This window comes from Narcine bancroftii, chromosome 3 (assembly GCF_036971445.1).
Source record: "Narcine bancroftii isolate sNarBan1 chromosome 3, sNarBan1.hap1, whole genome shotgun sequence".
In the NCBI taxonomy this organism is placed as follows: domain Eukaryota; kingdom Metazoa; phylum Chordata; class Chondrichthyes; order Torpediniformes; family Narcinidae; genus Narcine; species Narcine bancroftii.
Window position 1 is genome coordinate 34,837,318 of NC_091471.1, and position 25,308 is coordinate 34,862,625.

The following is a 25,308-nucleotide window of genomic DNA, read 5'->3' on the forward strand; positions in this document are numbered from 1 at the left end:
AAACTGCTTTATCGTTGGAGAGTTAATGAGATGCTCTTTTTTTTTAAAAAACTGAATAAGTCCAAACAAATTACATTCTTTTTGCAAACAAATGAGGGTTCGGTGCAGAGCAAGTTTATCTTATGGGATGCTTTAAAAGCGTATTTAAGGGGTCAGATTATTAGTTATTCAGCAAGAGTTTAGAAACAGTATTTGCCAGAGAGTTAGAATTTAGAGAGAAAAAATTGAGGTGTTAGAGAATAAATTTCAGAGGAATTCGACTGAAGATAATAAGGCACAATTATCTAAACTGAAAATATGTATAATACTTTGAATCATTTTCTCATACTTATAATTTGCAAAGATCGAAACAACATTGTTATGAGTTAGGTGAAGGGCCCATAAAGTTTTAGCTTGGTAGTTGAAGACTGAGCAAGTGTCTAGGACAATAAATGCAGTCAGGAGAAACTCGATTACATATAAATTAATGATGAATTTCATAAATTTTATCAGGATTACTTCTGGGGTGACTCAGGATAATGAACAGATTGAATCTTTTTTGGCTAATTTAAATTTACCTTTTTTAAAAGGAAAAAAGATGTTAAGGAATTAGAGGTCTGTTTACTAATTTTTGAGCTTAAGGACGTATTGCAGTCTGTAATGGATTATAAATATTTGGGAATTTGGTAAGATTTAGAGTAGGTTACATACACATATTTTAAAACCGATCTTATTTGAAAGACTGAATAATTCATATTCAGTGAACTTTGCAGAAAGAATGGAGGATGCTTAGCACATTTCACAAGTAGGTGATAATTGAAATGATGTCATGAAATGAATGGACTGGAGACACTCTGGCTGTTGGAAGCTCTTTTTAAGGGTTTTGACAGAGTGCACAGAAAGGTCACTCCTGGGTTTTGTTTACCTAAGACAACATCTTGACCAAGGATAAGAACTATTGTTTGCTGGAGAAGGTGGGGGTTTTGGCAAGTGAGAGAGTCACATGGGCTTTCTGACAGTCTCAGTTGGAGAGAGACAAGTCTCAATAAGCTCTCTCAGCTAGTGTGTGTGACACTAAAGGAGCTGAACAGAACAAGCCAGGAAGAGCTGATTGGAAACAGAAAGTTCCAGAGCAGTGGATGGCTGGAAGTGCTATCTGTCTGATGTTTCTCTTGGAATAAGTGGAACAGAACAGAATTCTTTGGTGGCCTGAAAGAAAGAGGTTACCATCTGGAAAACCCTAATGGGGCAAGTTTCATCAGCGAGACATTGAGATGACTAATGGTGGTACCTCAGTTGTGGAAATCCTGGAACAACAAATCTCTCTCTGCAAACCTTACAAGAACCTTTCGAGCACCAAAGCCTGGTGAACTTTATACATGTTAAATTCTGTGCACAGTATAAGAATTGCCTGCATCCAGAGAACTTGAAAGAAGTGAGATTGAACTGTGAACCAAAGAACTTAAATTTACACACACATTACATACACGGGCGCTTAGAATTAGAGGGGGGTTAATTTGGATTAGTTAAGTATAGAGTTAAGTTAACGTTTGATTCTATTTTCATGTTTAAAGTTGATTAAAAAGAAAACTTTGTTTTTAAAAATCCCTTGTCTTGGTGAATGTCTTTTGCTACTGGGTTTTGGGTTCCTTTGGGATCATAATAAGTCTATGTTCAGTGGGAACTCTCCAGGAGAAGATGGATTTACAGTGAAGTTTTATAAAGAATTTTATGATCTATTACTTCTGGTATTTACAGAAGTACTTAAGCAAGCGACATAAACAGATTCATTTCCAGAATTGTTCTCTAGGGTGTTATAACAGTTATTCTAAAGAAGGATAGAGATCCATTAAAAGTGGCTTCATATTGACTGATTTCTTTATTGAATGTGGACTTCAAGATTGTAGCAAAGGTATTAGCTAACAGATTGACTAATTACTTACCACAATTAGTACATGTAGATCAAGCGGGCTTTATTAAGAATAGATATTCAGCTGATAACATTACTAAATTGATTACAATGCATCAAGACAGCAACTCAATCAACCAATGATAGTTGCGCAAGATGCGGGAAAAGCTTTCGACTGTGATGAGTGGAATTTTTTATTTAAAGTATTAGAATGATTTAAATTTGGACCACTCTTTACTGGTTGGGAGAAGGCATTATATAGGAGTACTTCTGCACAGGTGGTGACGAATGGACAGGTATCCCCTGCATTTAATTTGTTTAAATCAACTAGACAGGGCTGTCCATTATCACCAGCCTTATTTGCATTATAGAACCATTGGCCCAAGCGATCAGACAAGATGCTAATATTATGGGAATTAATGTAGGTGAGCAAGAATATAAAATTAATCTGTTTGCAGATGATGTGTTGATCTATTAATCACATCCTAAAAATTCTTTGGGGTCATTGCAAAATTGGGATAAAAGTGAGATATCACCAATATAAGACAAAGATTATTCAGATTGTAAATAGCTTTCGAAGTTTAGATGGACGAATAAAATTAAATATTTAGGAGCAATAGTAGATAGAGAATATCAAAATTTCTAGTGACTAAATTATGTACCATTATTAAATGAGATTAAATTTGATTTGAATAGATGGAAACACTTGCCTTTAACTTTGATTGGGAGAGTAAATTGTATTAAAATGAATATATTTCCTCGTATTCAATATCTTTTTCAGTCTAATCCGTATTCTATACCAAAAAAATTTTTTTAAGGAATTAAATATGGCGGTTCGATTGTTTTTATGGAAGAGTAAACTGTCGAGAGTCTCTGCAGAAGTTGGCATGGAGGTATGAGTTAGGTGAACTTTAATGACCAAATTTTCAGAATTATTATGAAGCAGCACAATTAAAATTTATCAATAGGATGTTTGATATTGATTAGGGGATTGAAGTGTTTCTTCCAGTGTTTCTGCCTCTGTCCATGGAAAGTTCACTTTTGACTTTCTTGAATAGATCTTTAGCTGATGGACAGTGATAGCTTTGACAACTGAAGAAGCATGCAAGTCACAATTATCGGACACATTGCCTTTGCGACTCAGATTTTCTATCAGCTTTGGCAAGAACCTGAAATTTATTTCTTTTGAGCCTTGATTGAATTGTTAATTCAATGAATTAATTGTGAATCCAAGAATGTTTTCTCTTTATGGCTAATTTGCTCCTGGATTGTTTGGTCATTCTCATCATACCAGTTTTGTTCTGTGAAGAAGCCAAAATGTTTTCACTAACGCTAACAATCATGGATTTCAAGGTAGTTTTTTTGCTATGTCTCCTTGAGTCCAAAGAAAATCCATACTACTGCAGGTATTCAATGAGTCAGGAAGTATCTACAGTGGAAATACAGTCACTCTTTCATATCAAGACTTGCATCTGGATTAAAAGAGTGGAAAGATGATGGCCACTAGAAAACATGGGGGGGGGGGTTGCAAAATAAGTGGTTGATTATTAAGAGAGTCAGCTGGGGATGGAAGAGGCTGGGTGTTGGTAAGTAGAGGCAACAAAAAGTTCCAATGAAAGAATCTGATATAAAATGATAGATAGAGTAGAGCCAAATATGGCAGGGATGGTGAGCAGATGGGAACTGGGGGTGCGTGGGATGAGGGAAGGGATAGTGCACTGTGGGAGATGTCCTTGTGGTTGAGAGTCCTCAGGTTGGCTCTATAAGAGTCATGCTATTTGTCAGGTTGTCGTCATGTATCTGTCCCATTGGTATTGGCTGTGACTAAGCTTCTACAAGCAGCTTGGCAGCAGAAGAACCTGAGTTAACTTTCTCTGCTTGTTGATTACACCTTGTCAGGGAATTGCTGATCTTGACTTTGAAACAATCTTCTGGGATTGAGTCAGGGTCCACAGTCTGCATTTTGGTATCAGGTACAATAACATAATTGCCTCATTTTCTAATCTTTCTCATAGAGTGCTGCAACTGCCTTCACAAAGTGTCCTGATTGAGTGGAGGTAATCTACAATACAAATGGATAGTTAACCTGTATTTTCGTTGCTCCAGAACCAATATCACATGATCTCAATCATCCACCTGCTCTATATAGGTGATGCTTGTTTGTATAATTTGAAGATTTGGTTTTGAATAATTAACATTTTTTTTCCATTGAAGTATACAAGGACATGGGCCTTACACTTAAACAAAATATCATCTTTTATTTTGTCCCACTGTATAGTACTGCGCTCCAAAAATAAATCTTGAAAAACGAGGGTTCTTCTGATAGCCAAAGATGGGCAGGTATACTGACAATAATAGTCTTATTATCATTAATCTACATCTTCACTGGGAGATGGCTCCCTTATTCTTGGCCATCTGCCCATCTTTGGCTATCAGAAGAAAAGATTGCATGAAGATTAAGTCCCTCAAACTTGATACAAAGCTCTTGGTCTAGCAGGCAGCAATAATCCTGGTATTCTCGTTCACTTCTGAGATAAAATACAGCAGGCATTGGAACACTGTTGCTAACCCAGTCTTCATTTGAATGAGATGCAAAGCAATATCAACATCCTTCACATCAACTTCTGTCGAGAAAACATAATGCTGGAGAAACTCAGCAGGCCAAACTCTGTACCTTGTAACCTTGTATAGCAAAGATAACAATACATTACCAATGTTTCTGGCTTGAGCCCTTCATCAAAGAATGGACAAAATGTGGGAAGGTCCCCAAACAAAATACTGGGGGAGGTGGGGGGGGTCAAGAGGAAGACCACAGGCAGGAGGTAATAGGTGAATAAGGGAGGACACACCAACATGGAAGAGGGAAGTGGTTGGAGAGCTGTAGGAAAGAAGACAAAGGGATGGAGAAGAGAGTGAGGAAGAACGGGGAGTAAGTTAGCAAAAACTGGAGGTTAATGTTCTATTTCTCTTGTAATAGAGAGTGGGAATAGCAGTCAAGATGGGGGAATGTTCCTCTCGCAGAATGTGGGTCATGAGGGAAGCCAGCAGTATCCCTGATGACTTAATCTGCGAGAAGAGCATCCAGCTGCAGATCCTGACAAACTGAGATAAGGAATTGGAGCTAGAATTGGATGAATGCTGGATCTTTCAAGAGGCAGAGGAGGTGATGGGAATTACAAGGATGCTATCACACCAAGGAGGCAGGAGGAGGGAAAGGGAAATTGCAGCCAGTGTAAGGCACCCGTGTTGACATTCCCCTCAATAACAAATATACCATTTTGGATACTGTTGGGGAAGGGGGGGACCTTCCAGGGGCAAACCATGGTGCTCAGGTCTCTGGCACTGAGTCTGGTCCTGTGGGTAACAAGGGAGGAGAAGAGGAAAGCTGTACTGATAAGGGATTTCATAGTTAGGGGTTCTGTTGAAGGGATTGAAAATCCTGTATAGTATGGTATGTTGTCTCCCTAATGCAAGGGTCTGAGATAATCTCAGATCATGGCATTCTCAGGAGGAGGGGTGAGTGGCAAGATATTGTGGTCCATATGACATGGTAGGAAGGGTGAGGAGGTCCTGCAAGGAGAGTTCAGGGAAATGACCAGTGAGGTTAGAAATAGGAGGAAAATGCAACTTAATGTGTGACTAAAGACCTGGTGCAGGAGGGAGAGCTTCAGGTTTTTGGATCATTGCACTCTTCCTCTGAAGCTGGGACCTGCTCCAACAGGACAGCTTGAATCTCAACTAGAGGAGGACTAATATCCTTGCAGGAAGGTTTCAAATAGATTTGCAGGGGGATGGGAACCAGAGTGCCACAGCAGATGCAAGGTGCAAGGGTGCGGGATATCTCAAATCGAGTCCAGGGTATTCTAAAAGGGGAAGGCGAACATCCTGATGTCTTGGTACATGTGAGTACCAATGACATAGATAAAAAGAAGGAGGAAGCACTGAAAAATGATTACAGAGAGCTAGGACAGAAACTAAGAAATAGGACAGCCAGGGTGGTGATCTCTGGTTTGCTACCTGTGCCAAGTGTAACTGAGGACAAAAATGGAAGGTTAAGAAAAATGAATGTGTGGCTGAGGGACTGGTGTAAAGGACAGGGTTTTGGCTTCTTGGATCATTGGGATCTCTTTTGGGGAAGGAATGACCTCTACAAGAAGGATGGGTTACACCTAAACCCAAAAGGGGTCAATATATTGGCAGCTAGGTTTGATACATCCGTCGGGTGCGGTTTAAACTAATTTGGCAGGGGGGTGGGAACCTGTATGATAGGGCAAAGGACAGAAAAGATAAAACCGGAAAAGTTAGGTTAGGCAGCAAAAGTAAAAAATCAGAAAGAGCAAGGGGGGTGAAAAAAGCAAATCTGAAGGCTTTGTATCTTAATGCAAGAAGCATTCGGAACAAGGTAGATGAATTAGCTGTGGAAATTGAGATAAACAAATATGATTTGATTGGGATTACAGAAACCTGGCTGCAGGGTGGGCAAGAAAGAAAAGGGGTTGGGGTAGTATTGATGATGAGAGAAGGGACCGACACGATTGACAGGAAGGATATTAACTCAGAAGATGCAGAATCTATATGGGTAGAACTGAGGAATAGCAAGGGGCGGAAAACGTTAGTGGGGGTGGTATATAGGCCTCCAAATAGTAGTGTAGAGGTGAGGGAAGGCATTAAAAGTGAAATTAGAAAAGCGTGCAATAAGGGAACAGCTGTCATCATGGGAGACTTTAATTTGCATATAGATTGGACTAGTCAAATTGGTAAAAATACAGAGGAGGAGGAATTCCTTGAATATTTACGGGACGGTTATCTAGACCAATATGTCGAGGAACCAACTCAGGAGCAAGCCATTTTAGATTGGGTATTATGCAATGATAAGGGGCTAATCAACAATCTTGTTGTGCGAGGCCCTTTGGGTAGGAGCGATCACAATATGATTGAATTCTCACTCGACATGGAGAGTGATGAAATTAAAACTGAGACTAAGGTCCTGAATTAAAATAAAGGGAATTATGATGGTATGAGACAGGAGTTGAGTAAGATTGATTGGGTGGTGTTTATGGGGGAGTTGACTGTGGATAGACAATGGAAAGCATTCACAGATCTAATGGAGAAATTGCAAAAATCGTTTATACCGGTTTGGCATAAAAATAAACCAAAAAAGGTGACTCAACCGTGGATAACAAGGGAAATTAGAGACAGCATTGGGCCCAAAGAGACAGCATATCAATTGGCCAAAAAAGTACTGCAACCGAAGACTTGGAGCAGTTCAAGATGCACCAAAGGAGGACAAAGGGATTAATCAAGAGAGCAAAAATAAATTACGAAAGTAAGCTTGCGGCAAACATAAAAACCAACTGCAAAAGCTTTTATAGATATGTCAAGAGGAAAAGATTGGTGAAATCCAGAGTAGGACCTTTGCAGTCGGAATCAGGGGAATATATAATGGGGAATAAGGAAATAGCAGACCAATTAAATTCTTACTTTAGTTTTGTTTTTACAAGAGAGGATACAAATAACCTCCCAAGGATGTTGGGAAACATAGAGACTAATGCAAGGGAGGAACTGAAAGAAATCAGTATCTCTAAGGACATGGTCTTGGGGAAATTGATGGGATTGAAGGCAGATAAATCCCAAGGGCCTAATAATCTACATCCTAGGGTACTCAAGGAAGTGGCCATTCAGATAGCAGATGCTTTAAGAATTATTTTCCAGAACTCGATAGACTCAGGATCAGTACCCATGGATTGGAGGGTAGCTAATGTTACCCCACTATTTAAAAAGGGGGGTAGAGAAAAAGCGGGGAATTATCGGCCAGTGAGCCTTACATCAGTAGTGGGCAAAATGATGGAATCCATTATTAAGGATGTAATAGCGGAGCATATGACTAGCAGAGAAGGGATCGGACGGAGTCGACATGGATTTACAAAAGGTAAATCGTGCTTGACAAATCTATTGGAATTCTTTGAGATGGTGACAGGTAAAATAGATAGGGGAGAGCCAGTGGATGTGGTGTACCTGGACTTCCAAAAGGCCTTTGATAAGGTCCCACATAAACGACTAGCTTCCAAAATCAAGGCTCATGGGATTGGGGGCAAAGTATTGATGTGGATTGAGAACTGGCTGGCAGGTAGAAGACAGAGAGTTGGGATAAATGGCTCATTTTCTGAGTGGCAGGTGGTGACCAGTGGGGTACCACAGGGATCTGTACTGGGACCCAGCTGTTCACAATTTACATTAATGATCTGGATGAGGGGATTGGATGTAATATCTCCAAATTTGCAGATGACACTAAGCTAGGAGGTGTTGTGTGCACGGAAGAGGGGGTCAGGAAGCTCCAATGTAGCATGCAGGTACAGCAGGCGGTTAAAAAGGCAAATGGTATGTTGGCCTTCATATCAAGAGGGTTTGAGTCTAGGAACAAGGATACCTTACTGCAGCTGTACAGGGCCTTGGTGAGACCCCACCTGGAGTATTGTGTGCAGTTTTGGTCACCTTATCTAAGGAAGGATGTTCTTGCAATGGAGGGAGTGCAGAGGCGATTCACCAGGCTGATACCTGGAATGGCAGGAATGACTTATGAGGAAAGATTGCGCAAATTGGGATTGTACTCCCTGGAGTTTAGAAAATTGAGAGGGGATCTCATAGAGACCTATAAAATTCTGGCAGGACTGGACAGAATGGATGCAGATGGGATGTTTCCAATGATGGGAAAATCCAGAACCCGGGGCCATGGTTTGAGGATAATAGGCAAACCATTTAGGACTGAGGTGAGGAGGAATTTCTATACCCAGAGGGTGGTGAATCTGTGGAATTCATTGCCACAGAGGGCAGTAGAGGCAGGTTCATTAAATATACTTAAGAGGGAATTAGATATATTTCTTCAGTATAAGGGTATTAAAGGTTACGGAGAGAAGGCGGGGACGGGGTACTGAACTTGAAGATCAGCCATGATCTCGTTGAATGGAATTTAATGCAGACAAGTGTGAGGTGTTGCATTTTGGAAGGACAAGTCAAGAAAGGGCATACTTGCTAAATGGTGAGGCACCGAGGTGTATAGAAGAACAGAGGGATCTGGGAACATAGATACACAATTCCATGAAAGTGGTGTCACATGTAGATAGGGTTGTAGAGAGCTGTTGGCATATTGCCCTCCATAAATCAAAGTATTAAGTACAGGAGTTGGAATGTTTAGATAAAGTCATATAAGGTATTGATGAGGCCAAATTTGGAGTATTGTGTACAGTTTTGGTCACCTAACTACAGGAAAGATGTCAATAAACCATATAACAGTTTACAGCGTGGAAACAGGCCATATCAGCCCTTTGAGTCCACGCCAGTTCACTTGAACAACTCCACTAGTTCCCACTCTCTGCCTAAAACCTTCCAACCCCCTCATATCCATGTACACATCCAACCTTCTCTTAAATGGCAGAAAGGACCCTGAGTGAAGAAGCATCCTCTAACATTTCTCCTAAAGCTTTGCCCCCTTACTCTTAACTTGTGCCCTCTTGCTCCAACCTCCCCTGCCCTCAGGAAAGAGTCTACTCATGACTAGTCTATCTATTCCTTTCATAATTTTAAATACCTCTATCAAATCCCCTCTCAACCGTCCATGTTCCAATGAATAAATGCCCAGTCTCCTTAATCTTTCTCTGTACTTGAGATGTTGTAAGCCAGGCAACATTTTTGTAAACCTTCCCTGCACCCTCTCTACCTTATCTATATCCTTCCTATAATTTGGAGACCAGAACTGAACACGATACTCCAAACCTGGCCTCACCAATGCCTTAAACAGTCGCAGCATCACTTCCCAGCTCCTATACTCTTCTATGATTTATGAAGGCCAGCATACCATATGCCTTCTTAACTACCCTGTCTACATGGGAATCCACCTTCAAGGAACTCTGAAAATCATAACTCCAAGATCCCTCTGTTCTTCTGCATTCTTCAATGCCCTCCCCTTAACTGCATATGTCCTATTTTGGTTATTTTTCCCAAAATGCAGCACTTCACGCTTGTCTACATTAAATTCCACCTTTCAGCCCACATTTTCAAGCAAGCCAAATCCTTCTGTAATCTAACAAAACCTTCCTCATTATCCACCACTACCCTTATTTTCGTATCATCAACATATTTGCTTACCCAGTTAACCACCCCCTCATTCAAATCATTAATATCAATGAGAAACAGGGGACCCAGCATCGATCCCTGAGGCACACCGCTCGTCACAGGCTTTCATCCTGATGACAGATCATTGACCTCCATGACTCTCTGCTGCTTATCTTCCAGCCACCTCTGAACCCATCTCACTACCTCTCCATTAATCCCTAGTGACTGAACCTTCCTTACTAACCTTGCATGCGGAACCTTGTCAAAGGCCTTACTAAAATCCAAATAGATCATGTCAACAGCCCTACCTTCATCCACTTGTCATCTCGTCAAAAAACTCAACAAGATTCGCAAACATGACTTTCCCTGATCAATCCCTGCCTATCCAGATATTTGTACATACTATCTCTAAGAATACCCTCCATAAGATAGAAAGAGTGCAGAGAAGATTTACTAGAATGTTCCCTGCGCCGCCTTCCTGGTTGCCTCGATGTGCTGACCACCCTCGAGACTCGCGCATGGAGCCCAACCCTATGGGCGGCCAGCGGATCCTCCATCAAGACTTTCGGCACACGTAGCGCACAGATTCAGACCTACTGGAAGTTCATACTGGCCTCTGGGCACAGTGGTGTTGGGAGCCGATTTCCTCCAGGCGCACAGCCTGTTGGTGGACATCAAAGGCAAGCAGTTGGTATATGCTGCACCTTCCAATCTGTACGCCTTAACGTCACAGACGCATGCAGCCCAGGAATAGCTTCCATTAGCACCCCCAAGGACGAATATTCTTGCATGCTCGACGAGTTCCCCTCCATCCTGCAACTGTAATTTACTTCTTCCATGCCCCAACATGGAGTCTACCACCACATTTTGACCCAGGGCACCCCCCCCACGCCAAAGCCAGGCAGTTGCCTCCCAAGAAACTGCAACCGGCAAAGGTGGAGTTCTCCTGACTGCAGGAACTGGGGATTGAGTAGCCCTTGGGCCTCCCCCATCCACATGGTCCCGAAGGCTTCTGGGGATTACCTCGCCTCAACGATGCAACCACGCCATACCGATAACCCGTCCCGCACATACAGGACTTTACGGCCAGCTTGCACGGTGCCTGGGTTTTCTCGAAAGTCGACCTGGAACGGGGTTTATCATCAGATCTCGGTCCATCCTGACAACATCGGCAAGACCGCGATCATCACCCTGTTTGGCCTATTTGAGTTCCTGCAGATGCCCTTAGGCCTTAAAAACGCAGCCCAGACATTCCAATGCCTGATGGATGCAGTGGGCAGAGACTTGGACTGTGTTTTATCTATCTCGACGATATCCTCATCGCCAGTTGGCACTACAATGAACACCAGATCCATCTCCATGCGCTGTTCACCCGTCTGGTAGAGTTCGGCCTCACGGTCATTGTGGCCAACTGTCAATTCGCCAAGCAGTTCCTGGACCGCCCGTGAGAAGGTTTCACCCATACACCAGTTTCTGAAGCCTGTCACCCTCAAAGGTCTACAGGAATTCACCGGCATGGTCAACTTGTATCACCCTTTCATCCCGGGGGCAGCTCACATCATGCGGCTGTTCTCACTGATCGCCACCATGAACAAAACCCTGGAATGAACAGAAGAGGGAGAAAATGCTTTCATTGCGATGAAAGATGCCCTGGTGAGCGCCACCCCACTAGCCCACCTGCAGCCGGACGCCCACATTGTGCTCTCGGTCAGCCACTGCTGTCGGAGGTGTCCTGGAGCAAACAGTCAATGGTCAGTGGCGCCCGCTTGCCTTCTTCAGCGGGTACCTCCACCCCCTGGAACTGAAATACAGCGCCTTCGACAGGGAACTCCTGGCCCTGTACCTGGTCATCAAGCACTTCCGGTACTTCCCGGAGGGCAGGCCATTCACCGTTTTCACCGACCACAAACCACTAACTCGGGCTCTCGCAATGCCAAAGGACTCCTGGTCGACACACCAGCAGCGGCATCTGTCCTATATATCAGAGTTCACCACCGACCTCTGACACTGAGCGGGTAAGGACCATGTTGTGGCAGACGTGCTCTCAAGGCCCACTATCCACAGCATTGTCCCCGGCCTGGACTACACTCAGCTCGCGCAGGTGCAGTAGGAGGATACACACACACACAAGCTTTCAGAACCGCCATCACGGACCTTTGACCCCAGGACCTCAAACTGCTGCACAGCCCCGACACACTGCTCTCCAACGTCTCCACCAGCTCGCCCGCGACCGGTAGTCGATCGCGATGGAGACCGCAGGCCTTCAGCATGGTCCACTACTTTGCTCACCCCTCGGTCGCATAGTGGCAGAACAGTTCATGTGGCACGGCCTGAAGAAACAGGTAGCCCAGATGGTGAGAAACTGCACACAGTGCCAGACCTTCAAGGTCCAGCACCATATAAAGGCCCTGGTACAATAGTTTGACTCCACGGCCAAAAGGTTCGAATACATCGACATCGTGGGCTCCCAGCTGGTGTCCAGGGATGCCCGCTTTTGTTGACAGTGGTCAACCACGTGACGAGGTGGCTGGAAGCCATCCCACTGAGAGACACTTTTGCTGAGACCTGTGCCAGGAACCTATTCGCTCACTGGATCACAAGTTTCGTGATCCCTGCACACATGACGAGCAACAGGGTGCCTTGTTCTCATCCGCCCTTTGGTCACAGCTGGCAAACCTCTTGGGGATCAAGCTGTCACATCACCGCATACCATCCCCAAGCCAATGGTCTAGTGGAGTGCTTCCACCCGCATTTAAAGTCAACCCTCATGGCTCGCCTCACTGGTCCCTACTGGACGGACGAATTGCTCTGGGTCCTGCTTGGCATCAGAACGGCTCTGAAAGAAGACCTACATGTATCGTCTGCGCAGTTTGTCTATGGTGCGCTGTTGTCACTACCCAGGGAGTTCTTCGGCCTGAGCATTAGCTCCACGAGCAAGAGTCAGACCTTGCTGGCAGACTTGCAGGATAATCTCGCCTCACTAGCACCCCCACCACTGACCCACCACGGCAGCCTGCAACGCTCAGGTGAGACGTTCACCCTGGACATTGGGGGCAAGGGGCAGCTATTCACAGTCAGCTGACTCAAGGCGGATCACCTGGTCCTTTAGCCAGCCAGTAGTGACGGTCCGGCCGAAATGATGTCAGCCTCCCAGGATTTTACTGAAAGCTCTACTCAAGGCATGCAAGCCAGTTCTGGTGGGGGGGTTGTGTGGTGGCACACATCCTCGTGGCGAACCGGTCCTGCTTGTACTGCCGTACCGGCGGGGCAGCTGTGAGAAGATGGCGCCGTTGGGGAACCTCAGTGCCTTGTGGGTTAGGCCAAGGCGTACGCCTCGGGCGAGCTTGGTGACGTCACCGCTAAAGCGGGAGCGGAGCTCACGCCGCCCTTAAAGGGGCACGCACAAAGTTCGAATAAACAGTTTGTTTGAAACCTCCAATGTGGTAGTGGTGTGTTTCATTCTATGTAGCAGCCACTACAAAGGATCACTTTACTATTCAGAGATAGAGATTATAATTGTAGAAAAAAAATTGTTTTAAAGAAGAATATGGATAGAACATTTAAATTTATTAGTTTTGATGTTAATGGAATTAATGGGACAGTGAAGAGAAAACCGGTCTTGGTATCCATATATAAAAAAAATTAAAGGCAGATATAAACTTTTACAAGAAACAACATCTTACTAAATTGAAATATACAAAATTAAAAGGAGGATGAGTGGGACAAGTAATATCGTCTTCATTTGGGTCAAAAGCAAGAGGTGTAGTGATTTTAATTAATAAAAATATACCTATAATAGAAGAGACATTAAAGAATCAAGCTGGAAATTTGGTCATGGCACGTTGTAAAATTTATGCTGAATCATGGACATTTATGAATACTTGCGCCCAAAGCTATGACTATGAAGTCTTTATGAAGGATATCTTTTTAAAAACCGTAGGGGTAATCACAAAATATATTTTCATTTAGATCCAGTATTGGACAAATCAGCAAGAACAACAGCAAAGGCAAAATATGCAAAAATGACATCATTTATGAAGGATTTAAATTTAATTAATATATGGAGGCAGTTAAACACCTTAGAAAGAGACTATTTGTTCTATTCAAGGGTACATGATTCACATACAAGGACTGATCTATTTTTAATGACTGTTCAGGTACAAAGTAAAGAGGTAAAAACGGAGTATTTCGCAAAACTTTTATCAGACTACTCACCGTTAACTTTTATTATGATGATAAAGTTAGAAAGTATGTATAGATGCATCGTAATACTACATCACTAAAGTACAACAATCTTTGTTGTACTGACAATTTTCTCATGAGGTACACTTAAAAGTTTACTTGACGGGATAAATTGTTTCTTGTACTAAAAATCTTGAGAGAATTAGAAGGTTTAGAGAAGGATATAACAGAATTGGAAAATGAATATCGAATATCAGGGACACAAGAACAATATAGAATGTTCGAGAATAAAAAATTACAATGTAATACACTACAAACAGAATGGAAAAAATAATGCTTAAAAACAAAAATATATGAGCTAGGAGAATGGGCACAGAAAGCAGAGAAGTAATCTAGAATGATAAATGCATTCACGCTACGCAGGTATGGAGAAGAATAATGCACACGCCAAGGCCATGAAGTTGAGACTAGTTTATTGCACTGGCTGTTGCGTTTATATGAGCCCGAGGCACTGATGTCAGGGCACCGCGTCATTGGAATGCTGGCCTGGGATTGGCCGGCATTCCCGCCACAGTTCGCAGTCTTCCTGTCATGGGGTAAACCATGTAAGGCATTGAAGACTTGGTGCCTTCAAGCAGTCAGGACAGTAGGCTGAGGTTGCCTGGTGGATATGTCGTAAAGTAGCTTATTAACCTTTGGGCCCAGTGGGTATGTCTTCAAGGCAGAGTCCTGAGACTGTGGTTCGGTACGCCAGCATCTCACTGTCCAATCTTTGCGTCTCAACTAATGCCACATAATCCACCCTGAGGGCAGTGCACTGATTGGATGGAGGTGTGTGACAGCGTGTCAGCCGCCACATTCTTCCTCCCAGGGGTGTGCTTAATAGTGGTGATAAACGCGGATGTATGACAGATGGTGGTGTTGGAAGGCTGACCACTGGTCCGACACTTTGGCAAACAAGAAATTGAGGGGCCTGCAGTCTGTGAAGACCATGAACTTCCTCCCTTTCAAGAAATACCTGAAGTGCCAGATGCGAAGGTATAAGGCCAGCAGCACCCTGTCAAAAGCACTGTTCTTAAGTTCCAAGGGTTGTAGGTTACGGTTTAAGAAAACGAGCAGCTTCCACTGGCCTGTGATGTGTTGCTTGAGCACACCTCCAACTGCCATGTTGAAGGCGCCCACAGTGAGGGCAGTGGGGACGTTGACCTGGGGATGGATCGAGAGCGTGGCGTTTGTTAATGTTCGAAAGCCGCCTTTACCTCCTCTGTCTAGGTGACTCCTTTGACCTTGCTGGGCATCAAGCTAAAAAGGGGCTACATGATCTGGGCCACTGAGGGCAGGAAACGGTAAATTCTTGCAGACCTTTAACAGTGCTGGGCCTGGTGAATTAGCAGATGGCTTCAATTTTGCTGGCAGTCGATCCGGTATTCCAAGAAGTTGATGGTGGGTAGGCTGAACTGGCACTTGGCAGGATTGATAGCCAGATCGCAGTCGCTTAGATGGCTGTAGAGCAGGTGTAGATGTGGCAGATGTTACTGGAGGGAGTGGCTGATGTAATGGATTTATAATTTGAGATAATTTAGTAAGATTTGGGGAGAAATTGGTAAGATTTAGAGTAGGTTATGTACATACACAGATTTTACAACATTTGAAAGACTGAAGATCTCTGGAGAATTGTATACACATTCACAAGTAGGTGTTAATTGAATGACCATTGTTTGGAACTGGAGACAGGCTGGCTACAACTACCTTTCTGCAGGGTGCTTGCAGAACAAAGCTAATTTATCGGTTTTGTTTATCTAACAACATCTTGAGCAGAAGAAGGTGGAGGTTTTGCAAGTGAGAGAGTCACATGGGCTTCGTGCATACTCATCGGAACACTCTACATCCAGCAATGGCTGTGATACTGTGGCCAGCATGAATGTCCATGTAAAAAGGCTGGAACTGAACTGTAAGGGGATGTTTCTTTTACCATGGATGATGCTGCTGTTGGCTGCCCCAAGTTCTGGTCCTGTTCTTCTACTTTGGGTATCGTGGCGCGAGGTGGTAAGACACTGATTTGCGCCCCCATGTCTCTCCCAAAAGTAGAAGAGGCTATCATGGTGACCCGCTGGTTCTTTCTTTTCCCTGGAACGAGCATGGTGGTCGGCAGCGGTGGGCCTTGGGATCCTACCTTTGATTTTTTTTTTAAAAAACACCAAGCCTCAGAAGTGGATGTTAAGGGCTTCACTGCTGGGTTGTGGGAGGGCTGGTCTTTTGGCCGTGACACAGCACTAATTTCAATGGTTATTCTGCCATTTTTGGCGTGCCATAGTACGTCTGTGCAAGCAGCCACTCTGCATGGGTCTCTGAAGTCATCTACTAGCAAGAGGTGGATGTTCCAAGAAGATATGCTTAAAAAGCAGGCAAGGGTTATGGCCATTTGCCAGTGCTAGCATGTCACTCTTCAGGGCTGATAGCATGTAGTTGCTCAGGCCGCCCATGTGCAGTAACCGCAAGGCCTGTTTGTGGCAAGAGAGGCCAAATGTGTGGATTAACTGGGCCTTGAGTGCTTTGTACCTGTCAGTGGCTGGAGGCTGGTGCAGAAAACCAATAACGTGGCCCGCTGCCTCCTGGTTGAGGGCACCCACCACGTAGTGATACCTGCTGGCGTCTGAGACAATTTGCCTGACCTAGAACTGGACCTCTGCTTGCTCGAACAAGAATAGGAGTTGCGTGGTCCAGAAGGTTGGCAGTTTAAGGGAAATTGCATTTTGTTGGGCTGAGTCGTTTATTCTGGATCCAATACCATTGGACCTTTGCAGTCACAATGTCGTTGTGCTTATTGCAGCAAATGAGTCGAGCAGGGTCCTGTTGAACTGTTTGAATCAACACACTCTTTAAACCTGCTCCCAGTAACTGCCACACTTTGCAGAGCAGAGGTGAAGTCAACTTCCAGGCTGAGGACTGCCCCACACTCAGTCCTCCTGGTCGCCACTGGCTGCAGACTCTCCCACGACTGCTGGAGCAGGTTCGTTTGCTGCATAGGCAAGCCACCACAACAAATGATTAGAATATGGCAAGAAATAAATGAATATATTGGGGTAAAAAGCAGGTATATCATGAGGATACCATTATGTAAAAATGTACTACTGCCTATGAATCTGGGTAACAAAATAATGAACTCGTCGTATGACAAAGTAATAAGATATGTTGATGATTGTTATATGAAAGGATCTCTTGTGTCTTTTGAACAACTAAGTATGGACTAGCTAATGGGATATTTTTCTCTTTTCTCTAGTTAAGATCATTCTTAAGAGAAAGGTGGGGACCAAACTTGGCCTCAGCTGAAGTTAGATGGAACAAATGGTTTGGCTGAGGAATACACCTAATTTTATATCTAGGATGTACTTTGCTCTCCAAAATGAAAGTGCCAAACCAGGTTTTCAGACCACAAGCCATTGAATTTTGCGTTTGCAAAGTGGTCTGATTCTTGGTCGGCCCACCAGCAGCGACCTCTGTCCTACATCTCTGAATACAGAACCATCAAGCAGATGGGAGTTGGTTTTAGGAGTCACAACGATGGATAGTATGACGTCAATTATAAATGCAAGATGCGGATTAGTAAAATACTTTCCTACATCGGTTGTATCTCACGCCATAGAAGTTGCATAGATCAAAATCTGAAATATCAGAAATGTTTTAGGTGTGGGATAGAAATAGGAACTTTCTTACATGCTACGTGGTCGTGTATGAAGGTAAGACCTTTTTTGGCGGGATATTATTGAAATGGATAACGGGTGGCCTTCGCAGATGACCCGGAGCTTTATCTTTTGGAATATCGAAATCTTTATCTTGTTGAATTAGATAAACTAACTAGATTACAAATTTCATTTGTTAAAATCGCTTAGCTGTGGCAAAAAAATGTGTTGCAATTACTTGGAACTCCAACTCCCCTCCACAGATAGCACGATAGAAGACAGATGAATAGTTGCATTCCTATGGAGAAATAAAAATCACGCATAATCTAAAAAAAATAAATATGACAAAAATATTGCAACCGTATTTGGACCATGTAGTGGCCCAAATATAAAAAGGTGCTCTTTCAAAAATATAAGTGGCCTCCCTAATGAAGTTTTTTTTAAACCCAATTGTAAGCCCTGACAGTGTATGGATTTATACTGGGAAGAGGGAGGGAAGGGGTTGTTGTGTTTTGTAAGAGGAAAATAAAGGTATATACTTAAACATTTTGAAAATGAAAATTTTTTGATATCTACATTTAGGGGAAAAAGATAAAATTATTTTTAAAAAGAGAATTTTGCAAATACAGTACAACTCCGATTATCCGAAATGGTCGGGACTGGGCCTATTTCAGATAAACAGTTGTTTTTTTTTTTGTTTTTTTTAAACTGGTAATTTTCTAAAAATAGCCCAATAGCAACAGGAAATCGCTTGTAACAGTTTAAACAATAAACAACAAGGTAAGGCTTTTGAAGCATTAAAATGTTTAATTTTCACCAAATAAAATGCTGGCCACTGCTGATCAACACCTCCCCATTGAGGCCCCGCTTTTGCTGCAAGCCCGAGGTCCGCTGCTACTGCCGCCGGAAGCCCAAGGTTCCCGCTGCCACCCGGAGTCCGGGGTCCACTGCTGCTGTCACCAGGAACCCAATGTCCCCAGTCAGTTCAGCTCCTAAAAAAATTTGGATAAATGAGGATTTCTGATTTGTTTCAGATATCCTCATTTATCCAGATTACTGTGGATTTTGGGGAATCCAATTTTGGATAATCAGAGTTCTACTATGATGCAAGAATTAACTGTTAGCAGTGAGCAGGAAATCTTTGGACTGCCAAGTGATGTCCAGAAAACAAGCTGATTAGGTGTAAAAACTGCAAATGGAGTTCAATGCAGATGAATGGAAAAAGTAGATTTGAGCTGCCACATCAGGGCAAGTGAATATAATTGAGAGGAAAACCTGGGGAAACGCAAATGCTACAGTTCTAGTTTTGAGCAAACGAAGAATTTCTGGAGAAATTTAGCAGATCAGGCAGCATCCATGGTAGTCAAGATTAGTCAACATTGTGAGACTGAATCCTTCATCAAGACTAAGATTGTGCAGGTAAAATCACACACCAAGTGGGAAAGAAGTTGGGAGAAGAGCCCAGATAAGAGTATAGAACAGAGAATGTGGTAGGTGGAGGGACGGGTTGAGAGAAACCATTTGGGAGAAGAAAAGTTAGATGAAAAAAAGTTCAGGAGTGGATAAAGAGGAAAACAGTAGAATCAGATGAGGGTGGAGGAAGTTATCTAAAAGAAAAATCAAGTTCATGCCATTAGATTTTGTGGTGTCCAGAAGGAATAAGACATGTTCCTCAAGTTTACCATTGGCCTTGCCTCGAGAATTGATAAGGCCAAGGGCAAACATGCCACTGTTGGGATGATTGTGAGAAGATTAAATCGTTGGGTACAGGAAATTCCAGACTAGATATACAAATGATGCAGATGTTCAATGAAGCATTTGATCTCACTACTGTGATGGAGGCCATACCAAGTATGCTCTCTACAGTAGGTTCAGTTGGACAATGTGCATATAAAGTTCCACCTCACCTGAAAGATGGAAGTGAATGAGGAGATGTAGGGATAAATTAAAATTTAGACCCACAAACTGGGCAGTATTGAGGAAATGTGGTACACTGTAGTAAAAACACAATGCTGGAGCAACTCAGCAGGTCAAACAGTGTTCTTTATATAGCAATAGTAATGATATGTAACCAACATTTCAGGCTTGAGCCCTTCATCAAGCTATGGAAAAATGTCAGCAGGCATCTGTGCAAAAGACCGGTGGGGGTGGGGGGTGTGGTTGTAAAGGTAAGAGGTGATGGGTCATGGAGGGAAGAGATCGTAGCAATCAGGAATGGTTAGGGAGTTTGGGGAGGAGAGCTGGAAAGAAGGGAGGGGGAAAGAGGAGAGAAGGTTAGCAGAAATCAGAAAAATCAATGTTAATGTCATCTATGGGAGAGCGCCCAAATAGAAAATCTGGTGTTGTTCCACCAATTTGTGGTGGTCTTGGTGGGATAGGACACAAGGCTGTGGACAAACATGAGTATGGCAGGGTGACACAGAACTGAAATGGTTGTTTACTGGGAGATTTTTGTCACAGAGTGAAGGTGCTCTGCAGAGCGATCTCCCAATCTGCGTCCAGTCTCCGATGTAGAGAAAGCCTCAAAGGGAACACCGGATGCAGTAAATTAGTCCTGCAGATACACAAGTGTTACTTCACTTGAAAGCCCTGTTTGAGGCCCTGGACTGTGGTGAAGGAGGAGTTGTGATGACATCTTGACTGCCTCATGTGCCCATAATGAGCTTGCCAACTTCCACCCTGATCTCAAACTCACCTGGTCCCTCGCCAACAACACTATCCCCTTCATAGATCTCCCTGCCTCCATGTCAGGAGACCAGCTTTCCATCAAAATATATTACAAACTCACTATCCCCCACAACTACCTTGACTACTTCCTCACCCTCTGTCTCCGCTGCATTTGTCTCAAGAGATGGTCTTCCAGTCCAGATCTTCTGAAATGTCTGGCATCCGGGTGGACTGGGATCTGACGATACCCTCCATCACCACCAACTCGGCCCTCACCAGCATCTTTTCCATTTCCCACTTGTCTGCCCTGGCCCCCTCCACCCCCAGACGCAACAAACATATCTTTATCCTCGCCTACCAACCTCCACATCCCAACACATTATCCTCCCGAATTTCTGGCACTTTCAACAGGATCCCACTACCAGGCACATCTTTCCCTCTCTGCCTTCTGTAGGGACGGCTCCTGCCGTCGTGCACTCATCCCTTCCTCCCCTGACACGGTCTCCTATGGCTGCAGGAGGTGCAACATTTGCGCCCACATCTCCTCCCTCATCATAATCTGTGGCCCCAAACTGGCCTTTCAAGTGAAGCAACACCTGTGTATTGTCATCTAATGCTCCCTCTGCATCTCTACTTTGGAAAGACTGGATGCAGATTGGGAGATCATTTCAGTTCTGTGTCACACTCCCATACTTTCATGTCTGTCCATGGCCTTGTGTACTATCCAATTAGGACCACTCGCAAATTGGAGGAACAGCACCTGATTTTCCCCCTGGGGACTCTCCAGCCAGATGGCTTTAACATTGACTTTTCTGGTTTCTGCTAACCTGCTCTTTTTCTTCCCCCACCCCTTCCCTTCCCCTTTCCAATTCTCTTCCCCGTTCCCTCTCTATTCACTGAGCCATTCCTCCTTCCCTTGATCGCTGCTGTCCCCTTTCTCCAGCTACCACCTCCTCCTTTGCAATCACACTTTCTCCCCACCCCGACACCATTCCTTTGTTTGGATACCTGTCAACATTTTTCCATACTTTGAGCCCAAAGCGTTGGTTATGTATTTTTATCTTACCTTTGTTATTATAAAGAATTGCTGAGTTGCTCCAGCATTGTGTTTTTACTTCAACCATGGTCTCTACAGATTTTTGTGTTTTGCTTTGGTGTCCTTTGTAGTGTTTGTCTTCAGATGCTTAAAGTTAACCTGCTAGATCAGTAAGTTGATTAAAGATACATTCATGATGCCATTCTTTGGAATAAAGATGTAGAACATGAGAACAAGTAAGTTGTACTTGGAAAGTATGTGACAATAAACAGCCCACTGCATTAGTAAGTACAGTGTATAGTTTTGTGCATCATCAAAAAATGATATGATTGCACTGGAGAACTTGCAAATAAACTTTATGAATATTTTGCCACAAGTAGGAAATTGTACATTTCAATTAGGATTGATTTCGCTTCAGCACATTTTGGATGGGAGGGGCTGTGAGTAAACAAAAAAAATTATTCTGCAACAGAGATCAAAAACCAGTGGTATATATTTAATTGGTCGAAGGATAAGATGGCAGACAAGAAAACTTGTGCTTGGGAGGTCATCGAAGTCTGGAACTGAATAAAGGAGGAGGCAGAAAAAAAAATCATTTAAACAATATTTGGATGTGTCCCTGGGAAATTGCTAAATCATGGCAGTGCTGGAAGGTGGGGTTAACTCTCGTTTGTCCAGGTGTAACAGGGCAGATGGTTTGGCCTTGTTCTCTATGGTAATTTGTTTTATGATTTCTAATCCAGAATGATGCACTTCTTACTAGTGGATAATATAATTTGATGTTTAATTTTCCATATTTTGTTTTGAGTGGTACAGATAAATCCTATATTTGTGTGGGCTTCATTGTGAGTAAAATAATTATGAAATGTTTTTTTTTTAAATTTTGTAGCTAGCTGAAGAACGTCCAGATGCTTCTGCTGAGGAGATTGAAGAGTTGCTTGAGTCTCAGTGGACTTTGCTGAGTGATAAACAGCGAGCCCGTTACAATACCAAGTTTTCCATAGTTACTCCAGTAACGGAGCACAAATCACCTGTATCAGGTTCAGGTGAGTATTGTTTTTTTTTAGATATACAACATGGTAGCAGGCCATTTTGGCCCATGAGCCTGTGCCGCTCAATAACACCCAATTAACCTGGTGCACTTCGAACAGTGGGAGGGAACCGGATCCCCAGAGGAAACCCTCTCTGACACAGGGAGAACGTCCATACTCTTTCCAGACAGCATTTGATTTGAACCTCTGTCTCAGTCGCTGGTGCTGCTGTCCATCAGTTGTAACAAGAGCTAAGGCTTTACTCTGTGTCTGGTCAGCAGTTTAAAATTTTGCTCTTTTGGTTTAAGAGCAAGCATGTGAGATGTGATTCACACAAAATTAAACTACATGCTCAGAAAATGCATTTCTAAGACTTTGAGAGATCTGGATAAGTGGATCTTGATTACAGCAGAGGAATTGAGTAAAATGAAGACTAAAATTGGATGAAATATAAAACTGCTATTGAATCCAATTTAGTCAGTTTTCAGATCACATTTTATGTTGAAATTGTTCACATTGTGTTTTTTCCAATGAGTCCAATCCTGCGTGTTCTTGATTAAGCAAACACTGTTTTCTTGCTGAATTATTTTACAGCATCAAAGTCTGTTAGTAACTGGTGAATCTTATTTTTTCAAAGATGAATTGTAGATTATCTCTTGGATGTTGTCTGTTTTATAGTATTTTGATTATCAATGCAAGCCTTATTTCATACAACACAAAAAGAAATGGGATGCAAGTAAGACGTGGCAGCATCCTGATTATTTATTTATTAATAATAGCGAACTAACTGCCGATGTGTTGGGGTCCAAATGTTCACTCTGCTTCATTTTTTATTTCTCTCTGTCATTGCTCCAGTTGGTCTTTCAGCAGGACCACCTGGGCCCACCAGACGCAGAGTTTTACAGGAATCTCCAAAAAGGACAACCAGATCTAGCGGTATGTGAAAAGAAATCTTTTGGTTGTTGTTTGATTTGATTTTGTCAACTGAAAAACAATATTGAATGCTCATATTTCACTCTGCATAGCCATATAATTCTTGGCTAGTTCACAACAATCGGGCATAATTATAAATTTGTTAAAAATAATAAATTGTAGAAACATTGGAAACGTTTCTAGATGAGAATATTATGTTTCACTTTAATTCTTCTGTTATTTCCTCCAGGATATAGAAAATAGGAGCAGAAGCCCTTCAAGACTATTCCAAAACCATAAAATGTTAGAGAAATAGGCCATTCCATCATGAGCTGATCCATTCTCCTTCAAGACTATTCCACCACTCATAAAACCATAATATGTTAGAGAAATAGGCCATTCCATCGTGAGCTGATCCATTCTCCTTCAAGACTATTCCACCAGTCATAAAACCATAAAATGTTAGAGAAATAGGCCATTCCATCATGAGCTGATCCATTCTCCTTCAAGACTATTCCACCACTCATAAAACCATAAAATGTTAGAGAAATAGGCCATTCCATTGTGAGCTGATCCATTCTCCCTCTCAGCCCCAATCCCTTGTCTTTTCATCACCTTTGATATCCATGTTATTCAGATAACTACCAATCTCTGCCTTTAATAACTTCAACGTCTTGGTGTCCATAGCAAATTCAAGAGTGGATTGATAGTCTTGATTAAATATTGCCATTCTGCAGATGGAGTTGAACTCAGAACCTTCCAATATAGACAAAATTGGTGCAAGCTGATCCAAGCTTTTAACTCTACTTTATTTCTTTATACAGTGACCTCGGAATCAACTAGACAAAGAAGGCTGTCCAGAAAGGTAATAGATTACAGAGAGGACTCTCCAGAGCGAATCAGCTCCAGTAAGAGATTAAAGCGAAGCTATCACGAGGAAGACAAGGTACTTATCTTGTTGCAGGTGAAATTCTGGATACTTCGCAGGATTTAGTCTGAACCCCTGCTATTTCCACATTCAATGCATTGATACACTAACTACTATATGTAAATGAAGTCCACATGTACTAAAATTGTATTTCATCCTGGTGTAATTGGGCTTGTGGAATGAAACCCAAAAGTCTGCAGACGTTGTGATTGCAGTAAAGGCTTAGAAATGCTGGAAAAACTCAACAGGTCTTCCAATGTCCATAGGAGGTAAAGATAAATTGTTGATGTTTCAAACCTGAGCCCTCCTTCAAGGTAACTGTTTGGTCTTGCCACAGTTTTTTTAAAAAAAACTTTTACTCCTCATCTATTTTTGTCCTCTTCAAAATACAAATGAATTGTCATTTATTTTCTTATAACACCTCTTCTGTCACCTTTTCTGTTGTTTATGCATGCAAGGGATAAGGGCTTTGCTAGTTGAACCAGTATTCTATTGCCCATCTCTAAATTCCCCTTGAGGTGGTGATGGTGAGCTGCTGCTTTGACCGTAGCAGTTTCCACCTTCATTCATCTGGAGGAAATCAAGGGGAGACAACCCAGTTCTTATCAAGGGCTCAGTAGTGGAGAGGGTCAAGAACTTCATATTCTTGGGTGTCACCATCTCCGAGGATCTGACCTGGAGCTTCCATGTTGATACAATCACGAAGAAGGCCTGCCAGTGGCTCGACTTTGTGAGGTGTTTGAGGAAATTTGGTATGTCACTAAAGACTCAAACCATCACTGTCTGGTATGGAGGTGCCAAATCTCAGGACAAGGGAAAACTCCAGTGGGTTGTAACTCGGCCTGCCTCATCATTAACACCAGACTCCACCCCAT

The 25,308-nt window shown here is 42.8% G+C and overlaps 1 protein-coding gene and 1 long non-coding RNA gene across 5 annotated transcripts in view; one reads left to right on the plus strand and one right to left on the minus strand.

Annotated features, from left to right (window-relative positions):
- Positions 1–25,308, plus strand: part of nsd2 (nuclear receptor binding SET domain protein 2) — a 138,017-nt gene that overhangs the window by 32,253 nt on the left and 80,456 nt on the right. For all 4 annotated transcript variants that reach the window (XM_069923768.1, XM_069923767.1, XM_069923766.1 and 1 more), the window contains 3 exons: positions 22,452–22,608; positions 23,449–23,529; positions 24,330–24,451. In XM_069923768.1, coding sequence (XP_069779869.1) covers positions 22,452–22,608; positions 23,449–23,529; positions 24,330–24,451 — 360 coding nt within the window. The remainder of the gene's footprint in view (positions 1–22,451; positions 22,609–23,448; positions 23,530–24,329; positions 24,452–25,308) is intronic.
- The window catches only part of LOC138757064 (uncharacterized), a 134,405-nt gene that overhangs the window by 8,094 nt on the left and 101,003 nt on the right, over positions 1–25,308 (minus strand). The gene's annotated exons all lie outside the window — the stretch shown is intronic.